General features: G+C 54.0%; 1 protein-coding gene across 3 annotated transcripts in view; it reads left to right on the forward strand.

Moving 5' to 3' along the window:
- The window catches only part of FARP2 (FERM, ARH/RhoGEF and pleckstrin domain protein 2), a 67,381-nt gene that overhangs the window by 30,507 nt on the left and 11,878 nt on the right, over window positions 1-24,996 (forward strand). For all 3 annotated transcript variants that reach the window (XR_009245517.1, XM_058665220.1, XM_058665221.1), the window contains exons 7-13: window positions 1,442-1,556; window positions 3,436-3,583; window positions 7,598-7,693; window positions 9,449-9,612; window positions 10,045-10,113; window positions 11,906-11,963; window positions 14,945-15,125. Coding sequence is in view for 2 of the 3 variants with exons in the window: in XM_058665220.1 (XP_058521203.1) it covers window positions 1,442-1,556; window positions 3,436-3,583; window positions 7,598-7,693; window positions 9,449-9,612; window positions 10,045-10,113; window positions 11,906-11,963; window positions 14,945-15,125 (831 nt within the window). In the remaining variant the exon portion in view is untranslated. The remainder of the gene's footprint in view (window positions 1-1,441; window positions 1,557-3,435; window positions 3,584-7,597; window positions 7,694-9,448; window positions 9,613-10,044; window positions 10,114-11,905; window positions 11,964-14,944; window positions 15,126-24,996) is intronic.

The following is a 24,996-nucleotide window of genomic DNA, read 5'->3' on the forward strand; positions in this document are numbered from 1 at the left end:
GTGATCATCAATAAAAGGGTCTTAAGAGTTCTATGATTTACTTAAAAGAATTTCAGAGAGAGGGAGAAGAGACAGAGATCTTGCATCTGCTGGTTCACTCTCCAAATGGCTGCAGTAGCCAGGGTGAGCCAGGCCCACACGGAGAGCCAGGAGCTCTTTCTGAGTCTCCCACTTGGGCCATCTGCTTTCCCAGCTCATTACCAGGAAGCTGAATCAGAAATGGAGCAACCAGGACTTGAAGTGTCACCCATATGGGATGACAGCACTGCAGGCAGAGGTGTAGCCTGATACGCCACAGCACTAATCCCAGTAAAAGTTTTTAGTACTCTTTCCATATGGTTCAAGGTGCCTTCCTCATGTGTGCTGTGGAGCTGTTGATTGATTATGGTGTAGCTAGATAGCTCAGGTGGCCCTGCAGGGATGTTGTGGCTCCTGGCAACTGTCATTGCCCCCTTGGAAGCTGCTCCCAAGCCATGGCCACTCAACACAAAGTTCCAGATTGGTCCTTTCCTGAGGAAAGTCAGGAGGGCCTGCCTTCCCAACCACACGGGTGCTTGTGGAGACCCCCGTGCCTTGTGGCAGCCTTGTGCAGTGGCTCCAAGCAGGGACCACTTTGTACTGTGCCTGAGATCGCTTCGGAAACAAAAGTAAGGAGTATGTTGCCCAAGATAAACATTGGGCTTTACTGGTGGTCTTAAAACATTTGTAGCTTAACAAGAAGTCGGATAGCAGTGTGAGGGCTGGTGCTGTGGCATGGCGGTGAAGCTGCCACTGTGAGGCGGTATCTACACGTGTGGCTCAGTCCCAGCTGCTCCAGTTCCAGGCTTGTTCTTGTTAACAGCCTGGGAAAGCAGCAAGAAAGGGCCCTTATGCTTGAGCCCCTGCACCCACATGGGAGACCTGGAAGAAGCTCCTGGCTCCTGGCTTTGGACTGGCTCATGGCCAGCTGAGGAATGAGCCAGGAGATGGAAAGTCAGTCAGTCTCTCTCTCTGTGTGTCTCTCTCTCTCTCTCTGTGCCTCTTTCTATAATTCTGTGTTTCAAATAAAATATTTTTTTTAAGTTTTGAGTAGAAAAAAAGGTTGAAAATACATTATCCTAAAACAAGTGAAATGCATTGCTGTGTTCCCGGCTGCTGTGAATAGCCGGCGTGGAAGGTGCGTTCACAGGAATAGTCTGGCCGCACGCTGCACTGGCGCCAGCATTCCCGTGTCTGAGTTCCTCCTCCCAGTCATGGCTGTGAGAGAACAAGGCCACAGCTCTCACACTGGCCTTTAACAGCTTAAAGTACTTGGAAAACTGAAATACAGAAACAAATTTTAGAAATATCTTATTACACATTAAGGAATTTTTTTTACTTTCAGTTTATACATGTATGTGTGCAAATGTTTTATAGTTCACATTCAGAATTAGAATGACTGAGTCGCATCCTCTTACTGTAGCTGAAATCGGGGATTATGACGAAATCCTGGACCGGGAGCACCTCAAAGCCAGCGAGTACCTGCCCAGCCAGGGGCGCTGTCTCCACAGGATCCTGGAGCTGCACCAGCAGCACATGTAAGTGACTGCTTGCCCTCACACATCATCTACAGTGGCAGCTGGGACTGCAGGCCCGGCACAGCAGAAGTGTGTGGAGCTTGCTGCCTGGCAGGAAACTACTGCTGTGTCCCAGGCATGTTGGCTGCTCTAGGAGCGGCCCCCAGTGCACAGCGTGGGCATGTTGGCTCCTCCAGGAGCGACCCCCAGTGCACAGCGTGGGCATGTTGGCTCCTCCAGGAGTGACCCCCAGTGCACAGCGTGGGCATGTTGGCTCCTCCAGTGCACAGCGTGGGCATGTTGGCTGCTCCAGGAGCGACCCCCAGTGCACAGCGTGGGCATGTTGGCTCCTCCAGGAGCGGCCCCCAGTGCACAGCGTGGGCATGTTGGCTGCTCCAGGAGCGACCCCAGTGCACAGCGTGGGCATGTTGGCTCCTCCAGGAGCGACCCCCAGTGCACAGCCTGGGCATGTTGGCTCCTCCAGGAGCGACCCCCAGTGCACAGCGTGGGCATGTTGGCTCCTCCAGGAGCGACCCCCAGTGCACAGCGTGGGCATGTTGGCTGCTCCAGGAGCGGCCCCCAGTGCACAGCGTGGGCATGTTGGCTGCTCCAGGAGCGGCCCCCAGTGCACAGTGTGGGCACGCTGGCCATCCCCTCAGGAGCGGCCCTCTGGTGTTCAGTGTGGGCGTGCTGGCAAGCCTCTCCAAGAGCGACCCTCCAGTGTGAGAGTTAGATCTATCTTCCATCCACTGGTGAATTCCTGTTTGCTGCAACAGTCAGAGCTGAACCAATCAGCAGCCAGGTCTTCTATGTAGGTGCAGCGGTTCAAGTACCTGGGCCATCTTGTGCTTTCCCAGGCCATAAGCAGGGAGCTCTTTCAGAAACGGAGCAGCTGGGACTCAAACCGGTGCCCACATGGGATACCAGCATCACAGTCAGTGACTACACGTTACAGCACAGTAGTAACTCCAGTAACTCTGACTTAAGTCAGTAAATCTTTAAAAAATCCAGAAGTGTTCAGCTGTGAGCAGGTGGCCTAGTGGAATGTTGTTTAATTCCCAGTTCCCCTCCTAATTCCTGCTCCCCTCGGGGTGATGGCCAAGTGTTCAGGTACCTGGCGCTCTCCTGGAAGACCTGGGTGGAGTCCCTGGCTCCTAGCTCAGTCCAGGTCACTGCAGGCATTTGGGGAGTGAACCAGTAGGTGCAGTTACATGTGTGTGATTTTCCCATCCACTACCCCATCCCTGTCACCTCTCTCTTGCTCTCGCTTTCTCTGCTTTTCAGATAAAACATTTCACTGGTAGCTTTTCAAATAGGCACAATTCCGAATGGGAAGTGGGTTTGCCCACCCAAGTATTCCTTTTTGTCAATGGTAATGTGTGTAGCCTCTTCAGAAAGTGGTTATTAGTGAAAGGATGCCCAGGTCGTTGTGTTGGTCCTTAAGGACTTGGCCCCTCAGGAATTAGAAGCAAAAAGGTGGCAAAGGTTTGTGAGCAGAAGGTCTCGTGGGGAGGGCGCCAGTGTCCTCGCACCAGAACCTCGCTTGGCGCAGCCCCGCCCTGGTTAGTTTGCCACCAGGGTCATGTCCACCTGCATTTCCTGTCACTGAATGGCACATCTTTTATGTGGATAAAGTCAAGTGTCAGCTGTGGTGTCTTTCATTTGACCTTGTGATTTCATCCTATGCAGTTGAAGTTGACTGTGCCAGGCTGCTGGGACCCCCAGGCTATGCAGCTGAAGTCTGACTGTGTGCCAGGCTGCTGGGACCCCCAGGGGTGGTGCCTGGTTGGTTGTGCCTCATTTGAGTTAGCCAGCACTAACATGCTAGCATGCTTTGGGCATGTTTAGATATCGATGATTTTCATGACATGATCATGATCAAAACCTCCTTTCCTTGTAGGGGCCAGACTCCAGCCGAGTCAGACTTCCAGCTGCTTGAGATCGCCCGCAAGTTGGACCTATACGGCATCAGATTCCATGCGGCCTCTGACAAAGAGGGTGCCAAGATTAACCTGGCTGTCTCCCACATGGGCATCCTTGTGTTCCAGGTAAGCTGGGCAGTGGGAGAGGCAGCCTAGTGTGACATGTTTGTGTCACTCAGTTTTCCTTCTAACAGCCATGGGCTTGAATTGGAAGGCAAGGTTAGCACATCTGAGCCACACATGTACCCAGTGGGGAAGTCATTTCCCTACCCGTGTCCGGCAATAATGACTATCATTACTGCCTAGGAGCTGACTGCACACTGGGGAGGATGCCCACTGGCCCAGGAATGCTCACTGACCCCAGGTCTGCCCATTCATGCAGGATGCCCACTCACCCCTAAAATGGCTCACTCACCCCAGGCTGCCAGCTGACCCCAGGGCAGCTGTTCATTGTTCCAGGCATGGAGCTATCCCGTCACACTCTTCAGTTCTAACTGGCCTCTCGCAGGGACTATGTACTAAGTATACAGGTGTGAACTTCGCCATCCTGCTGGTGTCAGATAGAAATTTGGGACAGAATAGACCAGGATCATGTGACAGAGGCTGTAACACAGAACCAGGATCACATGACGGAGGCTGTGATGTAGAATAGACCAGGATCACATGACGGAGGCTGTGACACAGAATAGACCAGGATCACATGATGGAGGCTGTGACGTAGAATAGACCAGGATCACATGATGGAGGCTGTGACACAGAATAAACTGGAGTCACATGATGGAAGCTGTAACGTAGACTAGATTGGAATCACATGATAGAGGCTAGACACAGAATAGACTAGAATCACATGATGGAATTATAATCTAGGGGTTGGATCTGCTTGTGAAAATGCCCCTTGGATCCTTTTTCCCGTGTCAGAGTGGCGTGGTCATGTCCCACCTTGCCACAGTCCAGCTTTATTTAACTGTGTCCATCCCATCAGAGGTAGCTGTTCCAGCACCAGGTCCCTGTGTGCACCGAGCTCCCGCTCCTGAGTGGCCCGGACCGCCTGGCTGTGAACTGTCCAATGAGGATCTCCCATGCATCTATCTCTCTCTCTGTGTCCAATGAGGATCTCCCATGCATCTATCTCTCTCTCTGTCCAATGAGGATCTCCCACGCATGTATCTCTCTCTGTCCAGTGAGGATCTCCCATGCATCTATCTCTCTCTCTGCCCAATGAGGATCTCCCATGCATCTCTCTCTCTCTCTCTGCCCAATGAGGATCTCCCATGCATCTATCTCTCTCTCTGTGTCCAATGAGATCTCCCATGCATCTATCTCTCTCTCTGTGTCCAATGAGGATCTCCCATGCATCTATCTCTCTCTGTCCAATGAGGATCTCCCATGCATCTCTCTCTCTCTCTCTCTCTCTCTCTCTCTCTCTCTCTCTCTCTCTCTCTCTCTCTGTCCAATGAGGATCTCCCATGCATCTGTCTCTCTCTCTCTCTCTCTCTCTCTGTCCAATGAGAATCTCCCATGCATCTATCTATCTCTCTCTCTGTCCAACGAGGATCTCCCATGCATCTATCTCTCTCTCTCTCTGTGTCCAATGAGGATCTCCCATGCATCTGTCTCTCTCTCTCTCTCTCTGTCACCCTCTTTCCCTCCCTGCCTCCCTCTCTCCCCTTACACTCTACCAAATAAAATATTTTAACGGTTGATTTATTTTTATTTAAAATGCAGACTAGCAGAGAAAAGAGACAGATCTTCATTCCACTGGCCCATTCCAACTGGCCTCAGTGACCAGAGCTGGGCTGATGAAGATGGGAGAACCCATGAGGTTGTCCTGGGTCTCCCACATGAGGGCACTAGGGCCATCTTCTGCTGCTGTCCCAGGCCATAAACAGGGAGGTGGAGCGGAAGTGAAACAATGGAACATGAACCGTTGTCCCTACAGGGTGGTTAGCCTGTAACACCATGGCACCAGCCTCATACAATAATATTTTTAAAACACATTTTGAGCCTGGTGCAGTAGCCTAGTAGCTGAAGTCCTAGCCTTGCATGCACCGGGCTACCATATGGGTGCCAGTTCATGTCCCAGCTGCTCCACTTCCCTTCCAGCTCCTTCTTGTGATCTGGGAAAGCAGTAGAGGACGGCCCAAAGCCTTGGGATCTTGCACCCACATGGGAGACATGGAAGAAGCTCCTGGCTCTTGGCTTTGGATCAGCTTAGTTCCGGCCATTGCAGCCACTTGTGGAGTGAACCAGCAGATGGAAAATCTTTCTCTCTGTATCTCCTTCTTTCTGTAAATCTGACTTTCCAATAAAAGTAAATAAATCATTAAAAGAACACATGTTACAGAACTAATTTTAAAAAGTGTATAAGGACCTGGTGTGGTAGCCTAGCAGCTAAAGTCCTCACTTTACACACACTGGGATCCCATATAAGTGCCAGTTCTAATCCTGGTGACCCAGCTCCCCATCCAGCTCCCTGCTTGTGGCCTGGGAAAGCAGAAGATGGGCCAAAGCCTTGGGATCCTACACTATGTGAGAGACCCGAAAGAGGCTCTAGGCTTCTGGCTTTGGATTGGCTCGGCTCCAACCATTGCGGCCACTGGGAGAGTGAACCGACAGACAAAAATCTTCCTCTCAGTCTCTCCTCCTCTCTGTGTATCTGCTTTTCCAGTAAAAATAAATAAATCTTAAAAAAAAAAAAAAGAAACGATTTTCAGAGCTTAAGACTGCAGTCTCCTGGTAGAAGCCCCTGTGGGCAGCAGCAGAACAGCCTGCCTGAGTGCTGTGGTCACCAGATGTCCTCATGGCCACATGGGTCCAGGCGTCCCGGTGGGAGAAGCATGTCGGGCAGGGAGGGCCCTGGCCAGGATCAGCCCAGGAGTACTGCAAGTTCATGGCGGCAGGTCTACCACCTTCTGTACTGAGATGAAGTGTCACAATGTGACTGCTGTTGCCAGGCCTGTAAGAGGCCTGTGGGCGACGGAGCCAGCCTGGATAGACCCAGACAGGAAGATGATGTCGGGTCGGTGGTCCCCAGGGGACACCGTGAAAAGAACCCCCAGCCCCAACCCCCGTCCTGTAAAGATACACTGTGGTGCCCCTGTGAGCCATGCTGAAGGGATCAGCAACAAACCTGATTGGGTGGGAGCTGGCCATGGTCCAGGGTCTCCAAAGGCAGACCTGAGGCAGTGGACAAAGAAGACAGCTGTATGCGTCTGCAACACCAGCCCCCCACGTGGGCTTCACTTCCAGCCTGCTGCTCCACTTGGATCAGCTTCCTGCTCAACACACCTGGGACAGCAGCAGAAGGTGGCCCACATACTGCAGCCAGTGTACCCACATGTGAGACCCAGATGGCTCCTGGCTTTTAACCTGTGCCAACCGCAGTTGTTGGCAGTCATTTGGGGGGTGAACCAGTGAGTAAAAGATGGCTCTGTCTCACTAACTGTGCCTTTCAAATAACGAAATGAAGAGGGGTCAGCATTGTGACGCAACAGGTCAACCTGTTACACCAGCATCCCAGAGGGGCACCAGTTTAAGTCCCAGCCATTCCACCTTTGGTCCAGCTCCCTGCTTATGGCCTGGAAAAGCAGCGGAGGATGGCTCAAGTCCTTGGGTCCTGCACCTACATAGGTGACCTGGGAGAAGCTCCTGGCTCCTGACTCAGGCCTGGTCCAGCCCTGGCTGTTGCATTCATTTGAGGAGTTAGCCAGCAGATACAAGATCTCTCTGTCTCTCCCTCTCTATATAGCTCTGCCCTTGAAATAAATAAAATCTTTTAAATAAGTGTGTTTCAAAAGAAATCTTGTTTTAGAAAGGTGACCCCAATAGCATTCCCTGAAGCCAAGGGTTCTGTCCTTGGCATCGTGGCAGTCCAGCACACAGAGTCACTTGAGTTTTCCACTGAGAAGTTGGACATGCTCCCACATACAGCCCCAAGACTGCTGTCGGTGCACGGGTGGGCCTCAGGAATGCAAAGTGTCAACTCTGATGGAATATTCTGTAATGAGCCATAGCGAGGAAGGCCACCTGTTTGTCATTCAGAGGGGGAGTGTTCCACGTCAGATTGTTCTGGATGTGGTGGTACCTCCCTGTGGGCTGGACTGCTAGCTCGCTGCTGAGTCCCTGTCTCCCCAACCACAGGGCACCACCAAGATCAACACGTTCAACTGGTCCAAGGTCCGCAAGCTGAGCTTCAAGAGGAAGAGGTTCCTCATCAAGCTCCATCCAGAGGTGCATGTGAGTACTGCTCTGAATAAGTCCCAGTTCTATAACACCGAGGCCCTTTGGTCCCATTCTAGAACACTGAGGCCAGTCGGTCCAGGTTCTAGAACACCGAGGGCAGTTGGTCCCATTCTAGAACACCAAGCCAGTTCGTCCCATTCTAGAACACTGAGGCCAGTCGGTCCCGGTTCTAGAACACTGAGGCAGCCCTTGTGTGTCCCTTGTGACACATGAGCTGAGGGCCAGGATTCAAAGCAGGTATGTGGGGCTGTGGGCTCTGACTCCTTGGACACTGCCCACCACGCAGGGCTGGCTGGACTTGGAAGGCACTGTCTCACAAGCCCTCCCCACAGGCTACTCAAAACCAGCACAACTCCAGCTCAGAGTCCTAGGCACAGCCTGACCCTGGCTGGATGACCCGCAGGGTCCCCAGGGACTGTGTGCATGATTCAGAGCTGACCTCTGATGGAAAAAGCCTTGGTTATTGGTCATTGAAGAACTATTGTGTGACTTGACCAAAATGAATGAAAGTGGACACAGTAGGTGTCTGCAGTCTGAGGGTCCTGCCGACTGTTGGGAGTGTCTGGGTGCTTTCCCACGGAGCACGGCAAAGAGAACAAGCTATGGGTCCCTCTTGCTTCCATGTCACGGCACCTGGCTTCACCCACGCGCTGTGCTCGCAGGGCTGATGGGGACCCTGGGAGCTGGACATGATGGTTTAGGTAATACCTCCTGCCACCTGTGGGAGACACTTCAATCAGTGTGGGCCCAGTGCTTGCAAACATTTCAGGAGGGAGCCAGCAGGTGGCTCAGGCTCCCTCTCAGCCTGTCAGCAATGCCAGTGTTCTGTGTGGGCATCAGCTTGAGTCTCAACTGTTGATCCAGACACTGCTGATCCAGAGTCCTTGCAGTGTCTGTTTAGATACTCTGTGACTCTTGGGGGACTTTAAACTTGGGCCAGTCAGAAGAGGAGTGAGGCTTATCTGGCTTTTAGCACATTAGCAGACACCTGCTGGGTCATTCCAGATACTTGGTTGCTAAGACCCCATGGGAACCCCACATCGCTTGGAGTAGCTGGGTTCAAATCCCAGCTCTGCTTCCTGCTAATGCAGCTGGTAGCTCCAGAGGTGGAGTGTTTGCCTCCTGGGGAGACCAGGGTGGAGCTCCTGGCCCAGCCTGGCTGCTGTGGGCACTTGGGGAGTGAACAGCATGTGGAATACCTCTTCTGTCTCTCTGCGGATCTGTATGCCTCTCTCTCCTATAAGTAAATACTTCTTAAATTAAAGGGTTTTGGTTGGCAGGGCTTGCATTGCATACAAGGTCCCTGTGCTGTCTGGAAGTGGATTTCGTGGTCACACAAATGCAAATGGAAGGCCGCTTTCTCTGAATGGAAGCCATGCAGAGAGGCGATGGGGAGGGAGGGGATTTCCAGGCTGGGTTAGAGAAATGCGTGGGCACATGGCAGAACTGCACCTGCATGCTCACAATTCCCTCTGTTGGGACTGACCATGAGAGAATGCATGCATGCCCAGAACAGACTGGACCTCAGACAAGCACACCCCGGACAAGGGCCAGGATAGCCACAGGTCGGCCTGCCAGGGCAAGGAGGGCTGCCAAGGCCACCCCCATGAGGTAGGGTGTGCCCGTGGGTGCCTGCATGTAGTCAGCCGTGAGAACACCATTTGTTCCATTGTCGTTATGGAATTGTCCCGCATGCTCTGCTCCTGCACTAACTCTGAGCGGGTCCTTGTCCATGTACCTTGTTTTCAGGGGCCTTACCAGGACACGCTGGAGTTCATTCTGGGGAGCAGAGATGAAAGCAAGAGCTTCTGGAAGCTGTGCGTGGAGCACCACACCTTTTTCAGACTCGCCGACCAGCCAAAGCCCAAGACCAAAGCCGTCCTCTTCAGCCGCGGCTCCTCCTTCAGATACAGGTGGGGTGCCTGGTAGGCCCTAGGGACGCCCACATAGCAGCTGCAGAAGACGCAGCCCAGCCATGCACCAGTTGTTTGTTACAAGAAGTACGGGGCCACCTTACTTCTTGTCTATAGCCGTTACACAGTAATGCTGCGGGAGCAGGTGTTGGCACCACTTGCGATGCTCACGCCTGAACTGGAGGGCGTGGTTCTGGGCCTGCTAAGGTGGCACACCTGGAGAGGCGGCAGATGTTGGTGCCAGTAGTTGAGCCCCTGCCACCCCCCTGGGAGACCCGATGAGGCTCCTGGCTTCAGCCTGTTGCCAGCTTTGGGATGTGGCTCAGTGGGTGGAGTCTCTAACTGCCATTCAAATAAGTAAATAAATATTGAATGATAAAGGCTGTGAATTGCCAGTGATTCTTTCTCACAAATGCGGATCTTTCTGTGCAGTGGTAGAACTCAGAAGCAACTGGTGGATTACATCAAAGACGGGGGCATGAGGAGAACACCATACGACAGGTGAGTTGCTGAGCCTTCCTGTGAGTTAGAGGGCTCCGATACACACATGGGGGTTGGGGGTCAGATACACTCATGGGGGTTGCGGTGTTAGATACACTTATGGAGGTTGGGGGTCAGATACACTCATGCGGGTTGGGGTGTTAGATACACTCATGCGGGTTGGGGGTCAGATACACTCATGGGGGTTGGGGTGTTAGATACACTCATGGGGGTTGGGATCAGATACACTCATGGGGGTTGGGTTGTTAGATACACTCATGCGGGTTGGGGGTCAGATACACTCATGGGGGTTGGGGTCTTAGATACACTTAAGGGGGTTGGGATGTTAGATACACTCATGGAGGTTGAGGGTCAGATACACTCATGGGGGTTGGGGTCAGATACACTCATGGGGGTTGAGGGTCAGATACACTCATGGGGGTTGGGGTCAGATACACTCATAGGGCTTGGGGTCTTAGATATACTATGGGGCTTGGGGTCTTAGATACACTCATAGGGCTTGGGGTCTTAGATACACTATGGGGGTTGGGGTCAGATACACTATGGGGCTTGGGGTCAGATACACTATGGGGGTTGGGGTCAGATACACTCATGGGGGTTGGGGTCTTAGATACACTCATAGGGGTTGGGGTCAGATACACTCATGGGGGTTGGGGACAGATACACTATGGGGGTTGGGGTCAGATACACTATGGGGGTTGGGGTCAGATACACTCATAGGGGTTGGGGGTCAGATACACTCATAGGGGTTGGGGGTCAGATACACTCATAGGGCTTGGGGTCTTAGATACACTATGGGGGTTGGGGTCAGATACACTCATAGGGGTTGGGGTCAGATACACTCATAGGGGTTGGGGTCTTAGATACACTCATGGGGGTTGGGGTCAGATACACTCATAGGGCTTGGGGTCTTAGATACACTATGGGGGTTGGGGACAGATACACTCATAGGGGTTGGGGTCAGATACACTCATGGGGGTTGGGGTCAGATACACTATGGGGGTTGGGGTCTTAGATACACTATGGGGCTTGGGGTCTTAGATACACTCATAGGGGTTGTGGGACAGATACACTATGGGGGTTGGGGTCTTAGATACACTATGGGGGTTGGGATCAGATGCACTCATGGGGGTTGGGGTCAGATACACTCATGGGGGTTGGGGGACAGATACACATACACATAGGGCTTGGGGTCAGATCACATGTGTTGGCATCAGGAACACACATATATTTCGGGGTCAGGTAATGTGTTTTAGGGGGTCAAGTACACATGTAAATTAGGGGGTCAGGTACAGACATGAGTGCTCTGACATTTGAGCTTGGGTTTAGAGAACATGTATTTGCAGGTTTTCTTACGTTTGATCTCTGTGGGTACTTTTTTATCTTACAAACGTCTGGGTAGCAATACCTCGTGCTCAACCTTGCTGCTCTGCCTAGGTATTACTCATCTAGTAGATTGAAATCATGCACAGTTAACTAATAGTTAAACCTGTAGGTTATGCTGCCTGCATGGCGTGTATAGATGCAAGCTGCTCAGTGTCAAGGCCACCTAGCGGGGCTCACAGTGATGGCTTGTCGTTGTGTGGTAGACGTTGAACTGAAATTGGTTTTGTGTGTCTGTGTGGACAGTGTTGCGTGTCCGTGGGTGTGTAGGCGTCCCTCTCTGGGTTCTGTTGTACTGCCTGTGGCTGTTCGTGGCTGCGCCCCTGCTGTGTGGCAGGCGTACAGGGTCCCGGGTGGCGCACAGCAGGAATCAGGGCAATGCGCCCACTCACCACTTGCTGTTTTACAGGAAACACAGTGCACCGCATGTTTCTGTACGTGTTCTGACTGCAGACCTGCCAAGACAGGTGAGTCCCTGGGAAGGGAGTCCGCAGACAGTGTTGTACAGGAGTTATACTGCTTGGTGTAGCTGTCTCAGTTCTAGGGCCAATCCAGATGGAGCCCAGGAAAGACCACTTGGGCACAGGTGATTACAGCACAGCAAACTTCTGCTGGGTAATCTTTTTTTTTAAGCTTTATTTATCTTTATTGCAAAGTCAGATATACAGAGAGGAGGAGAGACAGAGAGGAAGATCTTTCATCCGATGATTCACTCCCCAAGTGAGCACAACAGCCGGTGCTGCGCCGATCCAAAGCCAGGAGCCAGGAACCTCCTCCAGGTCTCCCACAAGGGCATAGGGTCCCAATGCCTTGGACTGTCCTTGACCACTCTACCAGTCTACAAGCAGGGAGCTGAATGGGAAGTGGAGCTGCCGGGATCAGAGCTGGCACCCACATGGGCTCCCAGTGTGTTCAAGGTGAGGACCCTAGCCACTAGGCCACCACACCGGGCTCTGCTGGGTGATCTTGAGAGCTGCGCCTGCAGCTAACCCTAACCCTAGGCCACCTAGGACCCTAGCTACTAGACCACCACACCAGGCTCTGCTGGGTGATCTTGAGAGCTGCGCCTGAGGTAACCCTAAGCCTGTACTAACCCAGAGTTAACCTGTACCACACTAACCATGAGTTAATCCTGTACTAACCATGAGTTAACCCTGAGCTAACCCTGTGCTAACCCTATGCTAACCCTGAGCTAACCCTAAGCTAACCCTGAGCTGACCCAGCGCTAACCCTGAGCTAAAAGTGCCCTAACCCTGTGCTAACCCTGAACTAACCCTGAGCTAAAAGTGCCCTAACCCTGTGCTAACCCTGAACTAACCCTGTGCCAACCCTGAGCTAACCCTGAGCTGACCCTGTGCTAACCCTGAGCTAACCCTGCACTAACCCTGAGGTAACAGTGCCCTAACCCTGTGCTAACCCTGAACTAACCCTGCACTAACCCTGTGCTAACCCTGAGCTAACCCTAAGCTAACCCTGAGCTGACCCAGCGCTAACCCTGAGCTAAAAGTGCCCTAACCCTGTGCTAACCCTGAACTAACCCTGAGCTAACAGTGCCCTAACCCTGTGCTAACCCTGAACTAACCCTGAGCTAACCCTGCACTAACCCTGAGCTGACCCTGTGCTAACCCTGAGCTAACCCTGCACTAACCCTGAGGTAACAGTGCCCTAACCCTGTGCTAACCCTGAACTAACCCTGCACTAACCCTGTGCTAACCCTGAGCTAACCGTAAGCTAACCCTGAGCTGACCCAGCGCTAACCCTGAGCTAAAAGTGCCCTAACCCTGTGCTAACCCTGAACTAACCCTGAGCTAACAGTGCCCTAACCCTGTGCTAACCCTGAACTAACCCTGTGCTAACCCTGAGCTAACCCTGAGCTAACCCTGCAGTAACCCTGAGCTGACCCTGTGCTAACGCTGAGCTAACCCTGAGCTAACCCTGCAGTAACCCTGAGCTGACCCTGTGCTAACCCTGAGCTAACACTGAGCTAACCCTGAGCTAACCCTGCCCTAACCCTGTGCTAACCCTGCACTAACCCTGTGCTAACCCTGAGCTAACCCTGCACCCTGGACTGGGCCTACACTGTTTTATGCCAAAGCAGAGCTTGATGTGAGGGCTATGCGTTAGGCAGGGGTTTGCTCTCAGACCGAGCATGGAGTGTGTTTGGCAGGACTGTAGCACCTGCAGTTATAGGCACCTGGACGCTGCCCAGGAAGAATGTCCAGGAAGGAATGCTGCCCCACACCACCATTACACCTGTGTTCCCTGTGTACCCACGATGACCAGGGTTGGGCCAAAACCAAGGAGGCAGAGGTCACTCGGGTCTTCCTGTGCGGTGCCTGGGATGAAAGCTCTCAGACCCTCACTCTCCACCTCCAGTTTGCATGAAGCTGGAGCCAGGAGCCAGGGGCTCCTCTGTAGGATGCAGTGTCCTCACTGCTGGGTCAGCACCTGCCCGTCGGGAGCATAGCTGTTCATGTCCTAACTGCTGCTTCTTGCTGTTCCAGATTCGTATTTTAGTTTTTATCTCTCTTATTTTAAAATGCATTTTGTCTGCTTGAAAACCAGAGTTAGAGAGGGAGATAGAGACTTTCCATCCACTGGTTGACTCACCAGAGACATGCAATAGCTGAGGCTGGACCAGGTCGACGCCTTCCCGGGCACATTAGCAGAGCACTGGGTGAGAAACGAGGCACCCACATGAGATGCCAGCATTGCCAGTGATCGAGGCTTAATCCGTTAGGCCATGGTCCCGGCCCTGTCTATCTCATCAGCACGCTAGCTGTTCTGGCCTGTTGCTTGTTGGGCTGCGGCATCCTCAGGGTCCCCGTGAGTGTGTCCCTGGTTGCTTTGATGACTCTGCCAGGAGTTTCTAAACAGGAGTTTAGGAATTCCCTGTTAGATCACTTGGAATCAGAAGATGTGTTTCTGATCTTGTCTCATGAAATTGACGTGACATTGGAGTGTGAATATTCTGGAAAGTACGCCATCCGCTCTCAGCATTCTTAGGCTGACTGCTGGAGGGAGTGGGGACGACAATGAACGCTAGAGGGAGCAGGGGCGTGTGTCAGCAGTATTAGCTCAGGATTAGCACAGCAGGATGGACGCTGGAGGCAGCGGGGACGGTGAGGATGGACGCTGGAGGGAGCAAAGACATAGATCAATGTGGATGCTGGAGGGAGCACAGCCTCAGAGACTGGTCTGGATTCTGACAGGCACTGGGTGCAGACCAGGCTGCCTGAGGGCCCGCCCCCTCCCTGGTCTTCTCTCCCCCTCTGTCTAACTATGCAGCAGTGACACCCTGAGCAGCGAGGGCAGGCCTGCTATTGGGCTGATTCCCACCCCAACCCCTGCAGTGTTTGCTCCTCTTGTGGGAGGCTGCTAGCTGAGAGGCATGTGGTGCTGGGGGAGCCCATGACGTGGCGTTTTCTTCTCTTCACTGTGTCCCCAGAGCATCTCCTTGACCGAGGGCATGAGGACGCCTGCCTTGCCGACTCCAGCAGGCACCTCCTTTAGCCGGCTCCCCGCCTCCCCCAGCCCGCCTCCTGGCCAGCCTGAGCTCCCGGATGCCCAGGCCCCTCACAGCAATGGAGCAGCGGAGCACAACCCGGACGTACCGCAGCCTGGTCCAGGTGTTGGGTTTTGTCGCGTTGGTAACAGCTGTGCCACAGGGCAGAGGCTTGACGCAGGGTGGGCTGGCGGGGTGCCAGGAGTCACGGGTTTGTACCTGTCAGCTGGGGGACCCCGGCGGGGCCGGTCCTGCAGCACACTGCAGGTGTCTGAGGAGTTCATAGACGACGACCCGGCAGACATCTCCTTCTTCGCAGGAGGCGTGGAGGCGTTTTCTGTCCCTTGTGGCCCCCTGACTGCTGCATCCCCTCCTCCATGTGGTCCCGAGGCCCTCCAGCTCCCAGAGTCAGCCCAGTCCAGCCCAGACAGGTGCTCTACCGAGGCAGTGGACATGAATGTAGATGACCGCTTCAACTCGGAGGATGAGAGTGACTTTGGGGTCACCTCAGAGCTACTGGAGGTGAAGGCCCAGGCCAGCCTGCTGCAGAGGCTGCTGGGTCCCTCTGGGTCAAGCTCACTGAGGGACAGCCAGTCCGAGGCCAGCTCCCTGAGTCATGTGCCGCTGCGCGGGGGGCTCTTCCTGCATACAACCAGTTCCGCCACTCAGTCCGAGGCCAGTTCCATGGTCAACTTCCCAGCCTGCTCGGTGCGCTCCGAGTCCAGCTCGGCCTTGCATTTGTCTGACATCATCGACCAGTTAGAGCAGCTCAGCTGTGCCCCGACCACGGCCGAGGGCTCCAGTGGCACGGACACCGACTCCTGGGACTCGGGGGCCGAGGACCCCCTGGACGTAAGCCTGTTCTTCAGCAACCCTTTCACATGCACAGGGGGCGCTCCAGTCTCTCCCGATTTTCAGAGCAAGTCGAGGAACTTGACTGTAGCAGAGCAGACAGACAGACAGCCATCCTGACCCCCTGCTTCCCCGGGTGTCAGGGCTGAGCCTGGAGCATGGCCTGCGCATGCACGGTAGATGCTCCATTTCCCTCTGACCCCTGGTTCCTTGGGCTTTCCTGAGCGTCTGACAGGGGACGAGCGTGGCTCGTCTATGGCTGCTGTGGGTTGTGTATTTTTGTTTTGTGTTGAATGTGCTTTGGTCCACATGGACACTGGTGCTGTTTGTTTTGAATGTCACAGTTGATCTCTGGTGGACATGTGCTATGCCTGCCATTGCTGTCAGGTGGGCTGTGTTGCCCGATCTGCCGGCCACTATGTGCCATGTCTGCTGGAGGCCCAGAGATGGCTGTGGGGTAGCCTGCTTGGAGTGGCGATGAACCAGGCAGACACCAGCCCTGGAGATGCTGTGCAGGACACAGCTGTCAGTTCACAGAATCCCCTGGTGTGCAAGAGCTAGAAATAGTGCATCCACCTGTGGTCACCATGAGACGGCTCTGTCTTGGGCAGTGGGAGGTCATGTGAGCAGACGGGCAGGTGTGACCCCCGCCCCCGGCTGTGTCAGTGCACTGTGGTGGCACAGAGGCCAGTAGGGGAGCACTGCCCTGCAGCCTAGCACCTGCGGCTGGGATCTGATGTGCACAGCCGGAGTGATGGCACCTGCAGAGGCATGCATCTGCACTCACAGGAAGGCCTCCTGGGCTCTGCTGCAGGTTGGTTGGGGTCTGCACAGGCCATGTGCCCCAGTGACCATGAGCCAGCAGGGCTGTAGTCCTCCCACATGATGGGTGGGCTCCACAGGATGCTGGAATTAACCACATTGCGTGCCTGTCCAGTCACCCTCCCTGGCCATCTGGTGGCTTGTCTTGCAGTGGCTCAGTCACATCTGCTCCCCCATAACCCTGAGCCCCATGGCCCCCAGCAGCTACCCTACGTCTGTGGTGGAGGAGCTTGATGGTAACTCCAACGTGGGTTTGTGTTGGGGTGGGGTTAACAACCAGTGCTTTTGAAGACTTCTCCATGAAATGGGCCTATGCCACTGTGTGGCCAGCATGTTTTGTGGGAATCATGGGCCCCTGTATCCTGTGGGGCAGGCTCTGTTTTGGGTTTATGTCATGGAAGTGACATGTTAGCTGATGGCTCAGAGAGTTTGCCACCCACACCGTTTGTCCTCTCCATTGTCTCTGGGGTTTGGGTTCTGCTGGCCCACTGACCTGCTCTGGAGAGCCCCGAGGTCTGGGAGACACGGGACCCACACACATGGTCAGCAGGCTCAACACTGCAGTGTCATTACATGCCAGAAACCTGCTCAGACAGAGCCTCTGTGCTGCCTGGGACCTGTGGCCAGAGCTGGGGCGCAGCTGCCCAGGTTCAAGGACTCTCGTATGGGCGCCCCCCCACCCCAAGCCCATGTTGCACCTCTTGCATGGGACAGAGCCACCCACGCAGACCTTGGCATCCCCCATCTCCACTCGGCACTGGTGAGTGTATGGAGGGTTAAGATTCCGGCCCAACCTGGAGACATTTGGAGCAGAGTATAATTATTCCTGTCTCAGTTGTTTGAGAAACAGAATCCACTGGTTCGCTGCCCAGATGTTCACAACACCTGGACTGGGTAGACAGAGCCAGGAGCCAGGAGCTCAGCCCAGGGCTGCCATGTGAGTGGCTCGGACCCTGTCACCTCTAGCAGGCGTTGGCCCAAGTGCTCTCTGCGGCAGCCATGAACTTTGTGGCTGCTCCCCACAGCATTTGCTAGAGCTTATTCTTAACCAGATAATGACTCATGCTGTCCCCTGTCCCTGCGCTAGAGCTTCTGTGAGCCAGTGTGATAGGACCGACAGCCCAGGGGCAGCACTCCTGGCCATGAGCCCGTCTGTTCTCAGCACCTGGTCTGAGCCAAGGCCGCTGACCTGGAGGCCAAGGTACCTACATGGCAGGCAGGGCTTCCTGGCACACCCAGATGCCACAGAGCTGCAGACTGGTCTGGGCCCCTGCTCTGTGTAGTCTGCCTCCTGAGAGTGTGCGGGCTTACATGTCACCTCCTGAGAGTGTGGGTTGGCTTTTGGATCCAGTAACATATCTGGAGTCAGAACCTTCAAGTTCACAACTCCTGGACTCTGCCTGCAGCCACCGTAGCACGCATGGCACAGGTACGCAGGCACATAGGTGATGTGGTCCTGCAGCAGGCTGCACCTGTTGGACCCGTGATGTCCACCACGAGTGACCACCCTGCTCGGGGTAGCTGTCTTATTGTAGTGTTCACCCAGGCCAGTCTCATGTCTTCCCAAACCCCTGGCCTTTATCACAGTGTTTCTGAATGTGTTAACAAAATCAACTGCACTAACCTTGTGTGCTAGAACAAACCGCAGTGTGCTGTCCGGTTATGCTAGGCATGTCTGATCCAGCTAGCACATGTGGTTTGCTTACCACTAATCATCAAGCAGTGGGCACCAAAAAGCCTTAAAACTGTCATAGCACAGGTACAGTGGGTGCTCCAGGACCAGCCTTGTGGCACAGTGGTTTCTGGCAGCACCTGCCATGCCCACTGGGTGTGGGGTCAAGTCCCAGCTGCTCCACTTCCCCTCCAGCTCCCTGCTAATGCACCTGGGAAAGCAGCAGGGGACGGCCTGAGTGATTGGGTCCCTGCACCCAGGTGGGAGACCTGGCCTTGTCCTGGCCCAACCCCAGCTGTTGTGGCCATTCAGGGATTGAGCCAGTGAATGGAAGCTTGCCCCTCTCTCCCCGCTTTTCTTATAACTTTGCCTCTCAAATAAATAAACAGTTCTCTTTTAAGAAAAAAGAGTGCAAGCTCCCATGTTGTCCGGCAGCCACCAGGAGCAGTGGTGCTGCCACAAATGTACTGTTGGTCACATCATGTCACGTCACATGTGCCCAAGCTGTTGCATGCCCTTTGGTGCCAGTCTTACCATGCGTTGTGAGGGTTCTGTGCCCTTCCAGGATGTGGCTCTGAGTGTACTCATGTTCTCACATCCATGGGCATGCGCAGCGCTACTCTCACATGTCTGGGGTACACACGGGCACTGTGGGGCCTCTCCCCGATCATGTGGCCACCTCGCCTACAGGACCCTGTCTGGCACTAGACCACACTGTGCTAGGAAGGCAGGAGAAAGTGGGCTGGGGGTACCCTATGTGTTTGGATTTATTGATTCTCTAAAGCAGCCTTCTTGTGTGGTTTGTGGTACTATGATTGTTTTCCATTGAAATTGCCATTTGTAAATTTGCAAGTTTGTACTAATCTAGAATTTTTGTTTATTCAATAAAATAAGGAAATACTTGCCATCAGTTTCACACGAGCTTTTTAGCTTTTCCCTCTGCATGCTCCAGCACTTGAGTCTTGTGTTGGAGACCACCTGCCTGCTTTGCTCTGCCTTGGGGGGCTCTGTTGTGCTCCTCTGTCTTCACGGGCATCTTACTTATCCGGGCTCCTGGGAGCAGGTGCCGTGACACTCGCTGGTTGGTTCAGACATGGGGTCGGTCCTAGCTGCGTTCCAGAGCCTTCTGCCCTCGCAGCCACAGTCTGTGGGGAGCAGGGAGCCAGGATGCAGATCGTCCCCTGTGTTGCCGCTGGCTTCCTGGTTCTATGCAGGCAGAGGGCAGTACCAGGGCAGTGGGGGCCCTTGCCACACCTAAGTGTAGGGCTCACTCAGATTCTGGACAGGTCTTTACTGTAGCTTGAAAATGCAGCTGTCAGCTTGACCAAGAAGGTTTCCTGATGCCTGCGTCGGGCTGTCCACCAGTGTGAAGCCCACTCCCCACCTTCTTCTCTAGGCACTGGAACCATGTCGTTTTGGGAGGGCAGTGGGTGACCCCTGGAACTTCAGAGCCCCTGGAACCCTGTGTGTGATTAGCCAGTGATTCCTGGTGAGTGGCTGATGGGACAGTTGGCAGCAGGCCCATTTGGCATGAGCACCTGTGACCACCACACACATGACCAAGGGCGCAGAGATGGGATCTCTTGCCCATCTCTTGGAACCTACTGCTCACGCGAGTGTTGGTGATGTGAATGGTTCAACCTTTACCTCAAGAAGCTCTGGGAACATTTCTCTCCTCATTGTGTGCTGATTTGAGGAAGAGGAGGAGGCCGTGTGTGTGTGTGTGTAATCGCTTCTTGGCCTTTTGGCTAAGATCAAGTGTGTGTGTATGTAGAGAGAGAGATCGAGAGAGAGAAACATGTCAGCTCTTGCTTTCCTCATCCCTATGAGTTGATGCTGATTTGAGGAGGAGGCGGCCATGTGTGTGTGAACTGTCAGCTCTCCTCCTCACACCTGTGTGCTGACGTGAGGAAGAAGAGGCTGTATGTGTGTGAACTGTCGGCTCTCCTCCTCACACCTGTGTGCTGACGTGAGGAAGAGGAGGCTGTGTGTGTGAACTGTCGGCTCTCCTCCTCACACCTGTGTGCTAACATGAGGAAGAGGAGGCTCTGTGTGTGAACTGTCGGCTCTCCTCCTCACACCTGTGTGCTGACGTGAGGAAGAGGAGGCTGTGTGTGTGAACTGTCGGCTCTCCTCCTCACACCTGTGTGCTAACATGAGGAAGAGGAGGCTCTGTGTGTGAACTGTCGGCTCTCCTCCTCACACCTGTGTGCTGACGTGAGGAAGAGGAGGCTGTGTGTGTGAACTGTCGGCTCTCCTCCTCACACCTGTGTGCTGATGTGAGGAAGAGGAGGCTGTGTGTGTGAACTGTCGGCTCTCCTCCTCACACCTGTGTGCTGACGTGAGGAAGAGGAGGCTGTGTGTGTGAACTGTCGGCTCTCCTCCTCACACCTGTGTGCTGACGTGAGGAAGAGGAGGCTGTGTGTGTGAACTGTCGGCTCTCCTCCTCACACCTGTGTGCTGACGTGAGGAAGAGGAGGCTGTGTGTGTGAACTGTCGGCTCTCCTCCTCACACCTGTGTGCTGATGTGAGGAAGAGGAGGCTGTGTGTGTGAACATGTCAGCTCTCATGGTGTGAGTGGGGACCCCCTCCCGGCAGACTGCTGTTGGTTTCAGGGATCTCGCCTCAATTAATCACAGGTTTCTCAGATTCCAAACTCTCAGCAGTCCAGGGCCTCCTATGCCAGAGGAGCCAGACGCCTGTCTGAGGCTCATGCCTCAGCTCGTGTGCCCGTTCCTAATAAGAACAAGGTCTGGATTATTCACAACAAGAATGGAACAGTAGTGCTCCTCAGGAATGCTCCTCACAGCTCTCAGCTCCCTGCCCGGCGCAGCTCACCTCTGCACACAGAGGGCTCCGGGCCAGCTCATCGTTCTTGCCTCTGGTCCTGCCGTGTGAAGTGAGCATCCTACACACCATGAGGGATACACTTATGCAGCTCCTCTCCCTCGCCCACCGCCACCTACTTTTTTTTCTTTTTTGGGGGGGAGACAGAGCACTCATCCTTTGGTTGATTCCTCAAGTGTCCACAACAGCTCAGGCTGCAGTCAGGAGCCGGAAACCCCAGCATGTCTGCCACACGGGTGACTGTCAGTATTGCCTCCTTGATGAGCATCAGCAGGAAGCTGGAGTCAGGCACTGGAGCCAGATTGGAGCCGGGTATTGGATGTGGGCTGTGGGGTCTTACCCACCACACCAAGTGCCCACTGCTGTACTTCTGGTTTTGAGCCGGATTTTGCATGAAAGTTCCTCATGACATCCCATTTCAATAGCGAAGCCAGAAAGACCTCCGCTGACTCATCTGCCTGGTTTGGACAATCTGGCTTCTTCCTTCTCTCCTGGGCTTAATAATCCATCGCTGCAGCCACAACTTCTGTTTCTTGCCACTCCAGCTCAAGTCAGCTTTAGCCTCCCCTTTACCAGGCAGAAGCTGATTCTTCTACCACCAGGGCAAGCTTTTTCAGTTATTTGTTTGAAAGGCAGATCATGAGGGGGCTGGGAATGGCATGTAGGGGAGAGGCCTTTCTTCCACTGGTTCCTTCTCCAGATGGCCACAGCAACAGGCTGCAGCCAAAAAGCAGATGCTCCATCCAGGTCCCCGCATAGAGAGAGTGGCTGCTGCCTTCCTGGGTATGTTAGTAGGAAGCTGGATCTGGAGCAAAGCAGGCAAGGACTTGAACCAGCACTCCAAGACTCCAGCATCGCAAAACACAACTTACCGCATTGCACTGCAATACCAGCCCAGGCAGCTGCTGGCAAGGACCACTAGAATTTAGAGATCTGAAATAAAATCAAGTTTGCATTTTCCAAACATTTCATTTGTCTTTTGCCGTCTTTCGAGCTTCAGAGAAAAAACTGAAGGCAAGCATGCGAGCAGGGATTTTAAAGGTTCAGAAACAATGGAATGGACACTGCCCACGTCAAAGCCAAGTCAGGAAGCTGCCAGGAAGGCCACGTTCGTGGGAGAAAGGAGAGCATTGGCTCGAGTGACTCAAGAGTGTCAGCCCCAGAGCGCTTCTCCCAGGCTGCCCTTCCCTCGGAGGCCTGCCCTGTGCCGACCCAGCTTCTCTGGGATTCTGGCCGCATCCCTGCCCATCCAACCTGGGGGATCTCACCTGGGGTGTGGCAGGGGCTGGGCTTCTGAGGCATTCGTAGAATTCTTCAGGTATGTGCCTTGTGGCCGTGTGTTACCAGGTGTGTTCTCAGACAGGGGAGCCCAAGGACGCACCACACTTCATTGAACAGAGAGCCCCCACAGCTCACTGTCTCCTTGCTTGGAGCACCATGCCGAAGACTCAGGGCAGGGATCAAGGCCTGCCCAGGTCTCCCGTCCATCAGCTGTGCCGTGAGCCCGGCCAGCAGCCTCCCGTCCATCAGCCGTGCGTGGCCCTGGCAGCAGCCTCCTGTCCATCAGCCATGCCGTGGGCCTGGCCAGCAGCCTCCATCCAGAACAGTGACACACTTTCTCCCTACAGTAACATCTGTGTTTGCATAATTGTATTGAGGAGACAGAATTGCCATCTGCTGGCTTACTTTCTAAATGCCTGCAACAGCCAGGATGAGCCAGGCCAAAGGCAGGAACTGGGACACAGCTTGGATCTCCCACTTGGGCAGCAGGGTCCACACGTGAGCCATCACCAGCTGCCTGCTTGGGTCTGCATTAGCGGGGAGCTGGGGTCAGGAGCAGGAACTGGGACCAAACCCAGGCACTGAAGTGTGAAACAGGGGAGTCTAAACAGCTGGGCTGGATGCCTACCCTGTGTGAAGTGGGTGTGTTGTGCAGGGTTCTCTCTGACAGATTTAAGTAGGTGAGACATTTGTGGCAAATTTGGGTACTTTTTACTCCAATCATTACGTTGAGTTTTCATGCAGGCAGGAAGGTCACTTCCTGTGAGGGCTGAGGGTGCGTGATCAGGGGAGCCTTTCCTGTGGGGACTGAGACTGTGTTGTTAGGGGGTCCCTTCCTGTGGGGGTTGAGGGTGTGTTGTTAGGGGTTCCCTTCCTGTGGGGGTTAAGGGCGTGTTGTTAGGGGTTCCCTTCCTGTGGGGGTTAAGGGCGTGTTGTTAGGGGTTCCCTTCCTGTGGGGGTTGAAGGTGTGTTGTTAGGGGGTCCCTTCCTGTGGGGGCTGAGGGCGTGTTGTTAGGGGTTCCCTTCCCGTGGGGGCTGAGGGCGTGTGATTAGAGGGTTCCTTCCTGTGGGGGCTGAGGGCGTGTGGTTAGGTGGTCTGTTCCCTGGGGGTGCTGAGAAGAAGGCTGTGTAGTTAGTGGGTTTGCACTGCTCACTCTGTCGCCATCACTCCTACATTGGCCGGTTCCGCTGCAGCCCCAGCAGGGCAGTGAGGTTCACCATGCTGCTTGTCCAGTTTCATCTCTGCTGAGAAACACAGCCGATGGCCAGCAGGGCTGGGTAACCTGTGAGGTGCGGTGGCGAGCTGCTCTCAACAGAGCTGTGAAGGGTTGAATTTTTCTCTAATTCTGACTGTGCCTAACTACGTGTCCCTGACCCCCAGGGGTAGGGCTGGGCACAAGCCCATGTGGCACTGAGTGGAATAGGAGGCAATGGTGATTTTGAGGTTGCTTTGCAGCTCAGTGAGTGTGATGAAGGCACAGGTGATCAGCAGGCCCATTATCTCTTTGCTGGTGTTTCTGGGTGTCTGAAATGTTTCTGGTGAGGATTTCAGAGATGCACTTTGCTGTGGTGACACCAACCGCAGCCTGAATCATTTGTCAGTGTGACAATCAGGACTCCTCCCTGCCACCCCAGAGTGCCACGCTGCAGCCTGGCCAGGGCTCAGGAGCCAGGAGCTGCCTGTACATGAACCTGCTCACCTGGATGTGTTTGGGGTTCAATATGCCAAGTTTGGATGTGAGAAGGCCCTGCTCCATGCAGATGGGGTGTGTTGAGGAGGTGCGGGTCTCTGTACAGACAGGGTGTGATGAGGAGAGTGAGCCTCTCTGCAGACGGGGTGTGGTGAAGAGGTGTGGGTCCTCTGTGCAGACGGGGTGTGGTGAAGAGGTGTGGGTCCTCTGTGCAGAAGGGGTGTGGTGAAGAGGTGTGGGTCCCTCTGTGCAGAAGGGGTGCGGTGAAGAGGTGTGGGTCCCTCTGTGCAGAAGGGGTGCGGTGAGGAGGGTGGGTCCCTCTGTGCAGAAGGGGTGTGGTGAAGAGGTTTGGGTCCCTCTGTGCAGAAGGGGTGCGGTGAGGAGGGTGGGTCCCTCTGTGCAGAAGGGGTGTGGTGAAGAGGTGTGGGTCCCTCTGTGCAGAAGGGGTGCAGTGAGGAGGGTGGATCCCTCTGTGCAGAAGGGGTGCGGTGAAGAGGTGCAGGTGCTCTCTCCCAGCATTGCAAAGTGATGAGACAGTTTAGGGGCTTAAGCGTTAGGCAGCTAGAACCATCTGAGTGTGCTAGTATTGGAGGCTTTTAAACTACAGGTAAATTTCTCCCAAGACCATTATCAAGGTGTCTTTAAAATTTGGCACTGAATTGCCGATCTTGGAGAAATAAAAACCTAAGGACATTTCCTTATTGTGTTTTGTGTATTGAAATATCTCTCATCGTTGGTGCCTGTCTATTCAAAAGCAAGCATTGATTTAAGAAGGAAAAAACCTTCTATATTAATTCCATATTGTGGCATAATCTAGAAAATCAAAATAA

Source organism: Ochotona princeps, chromosome 5, assembly GCF_030435755.1.
Source record: "Ochotona princeps isolate mOchPri1 chromosome 5, mOchPri1.hap1, whole genome shotgun sequence".
Classification (NCBI taxonomy): Eukaryota; Metazoa; Chordata; class Mammalia; order Lagomorpha; family Ochotonidae; genus Ochotona; species Ochotona princeps.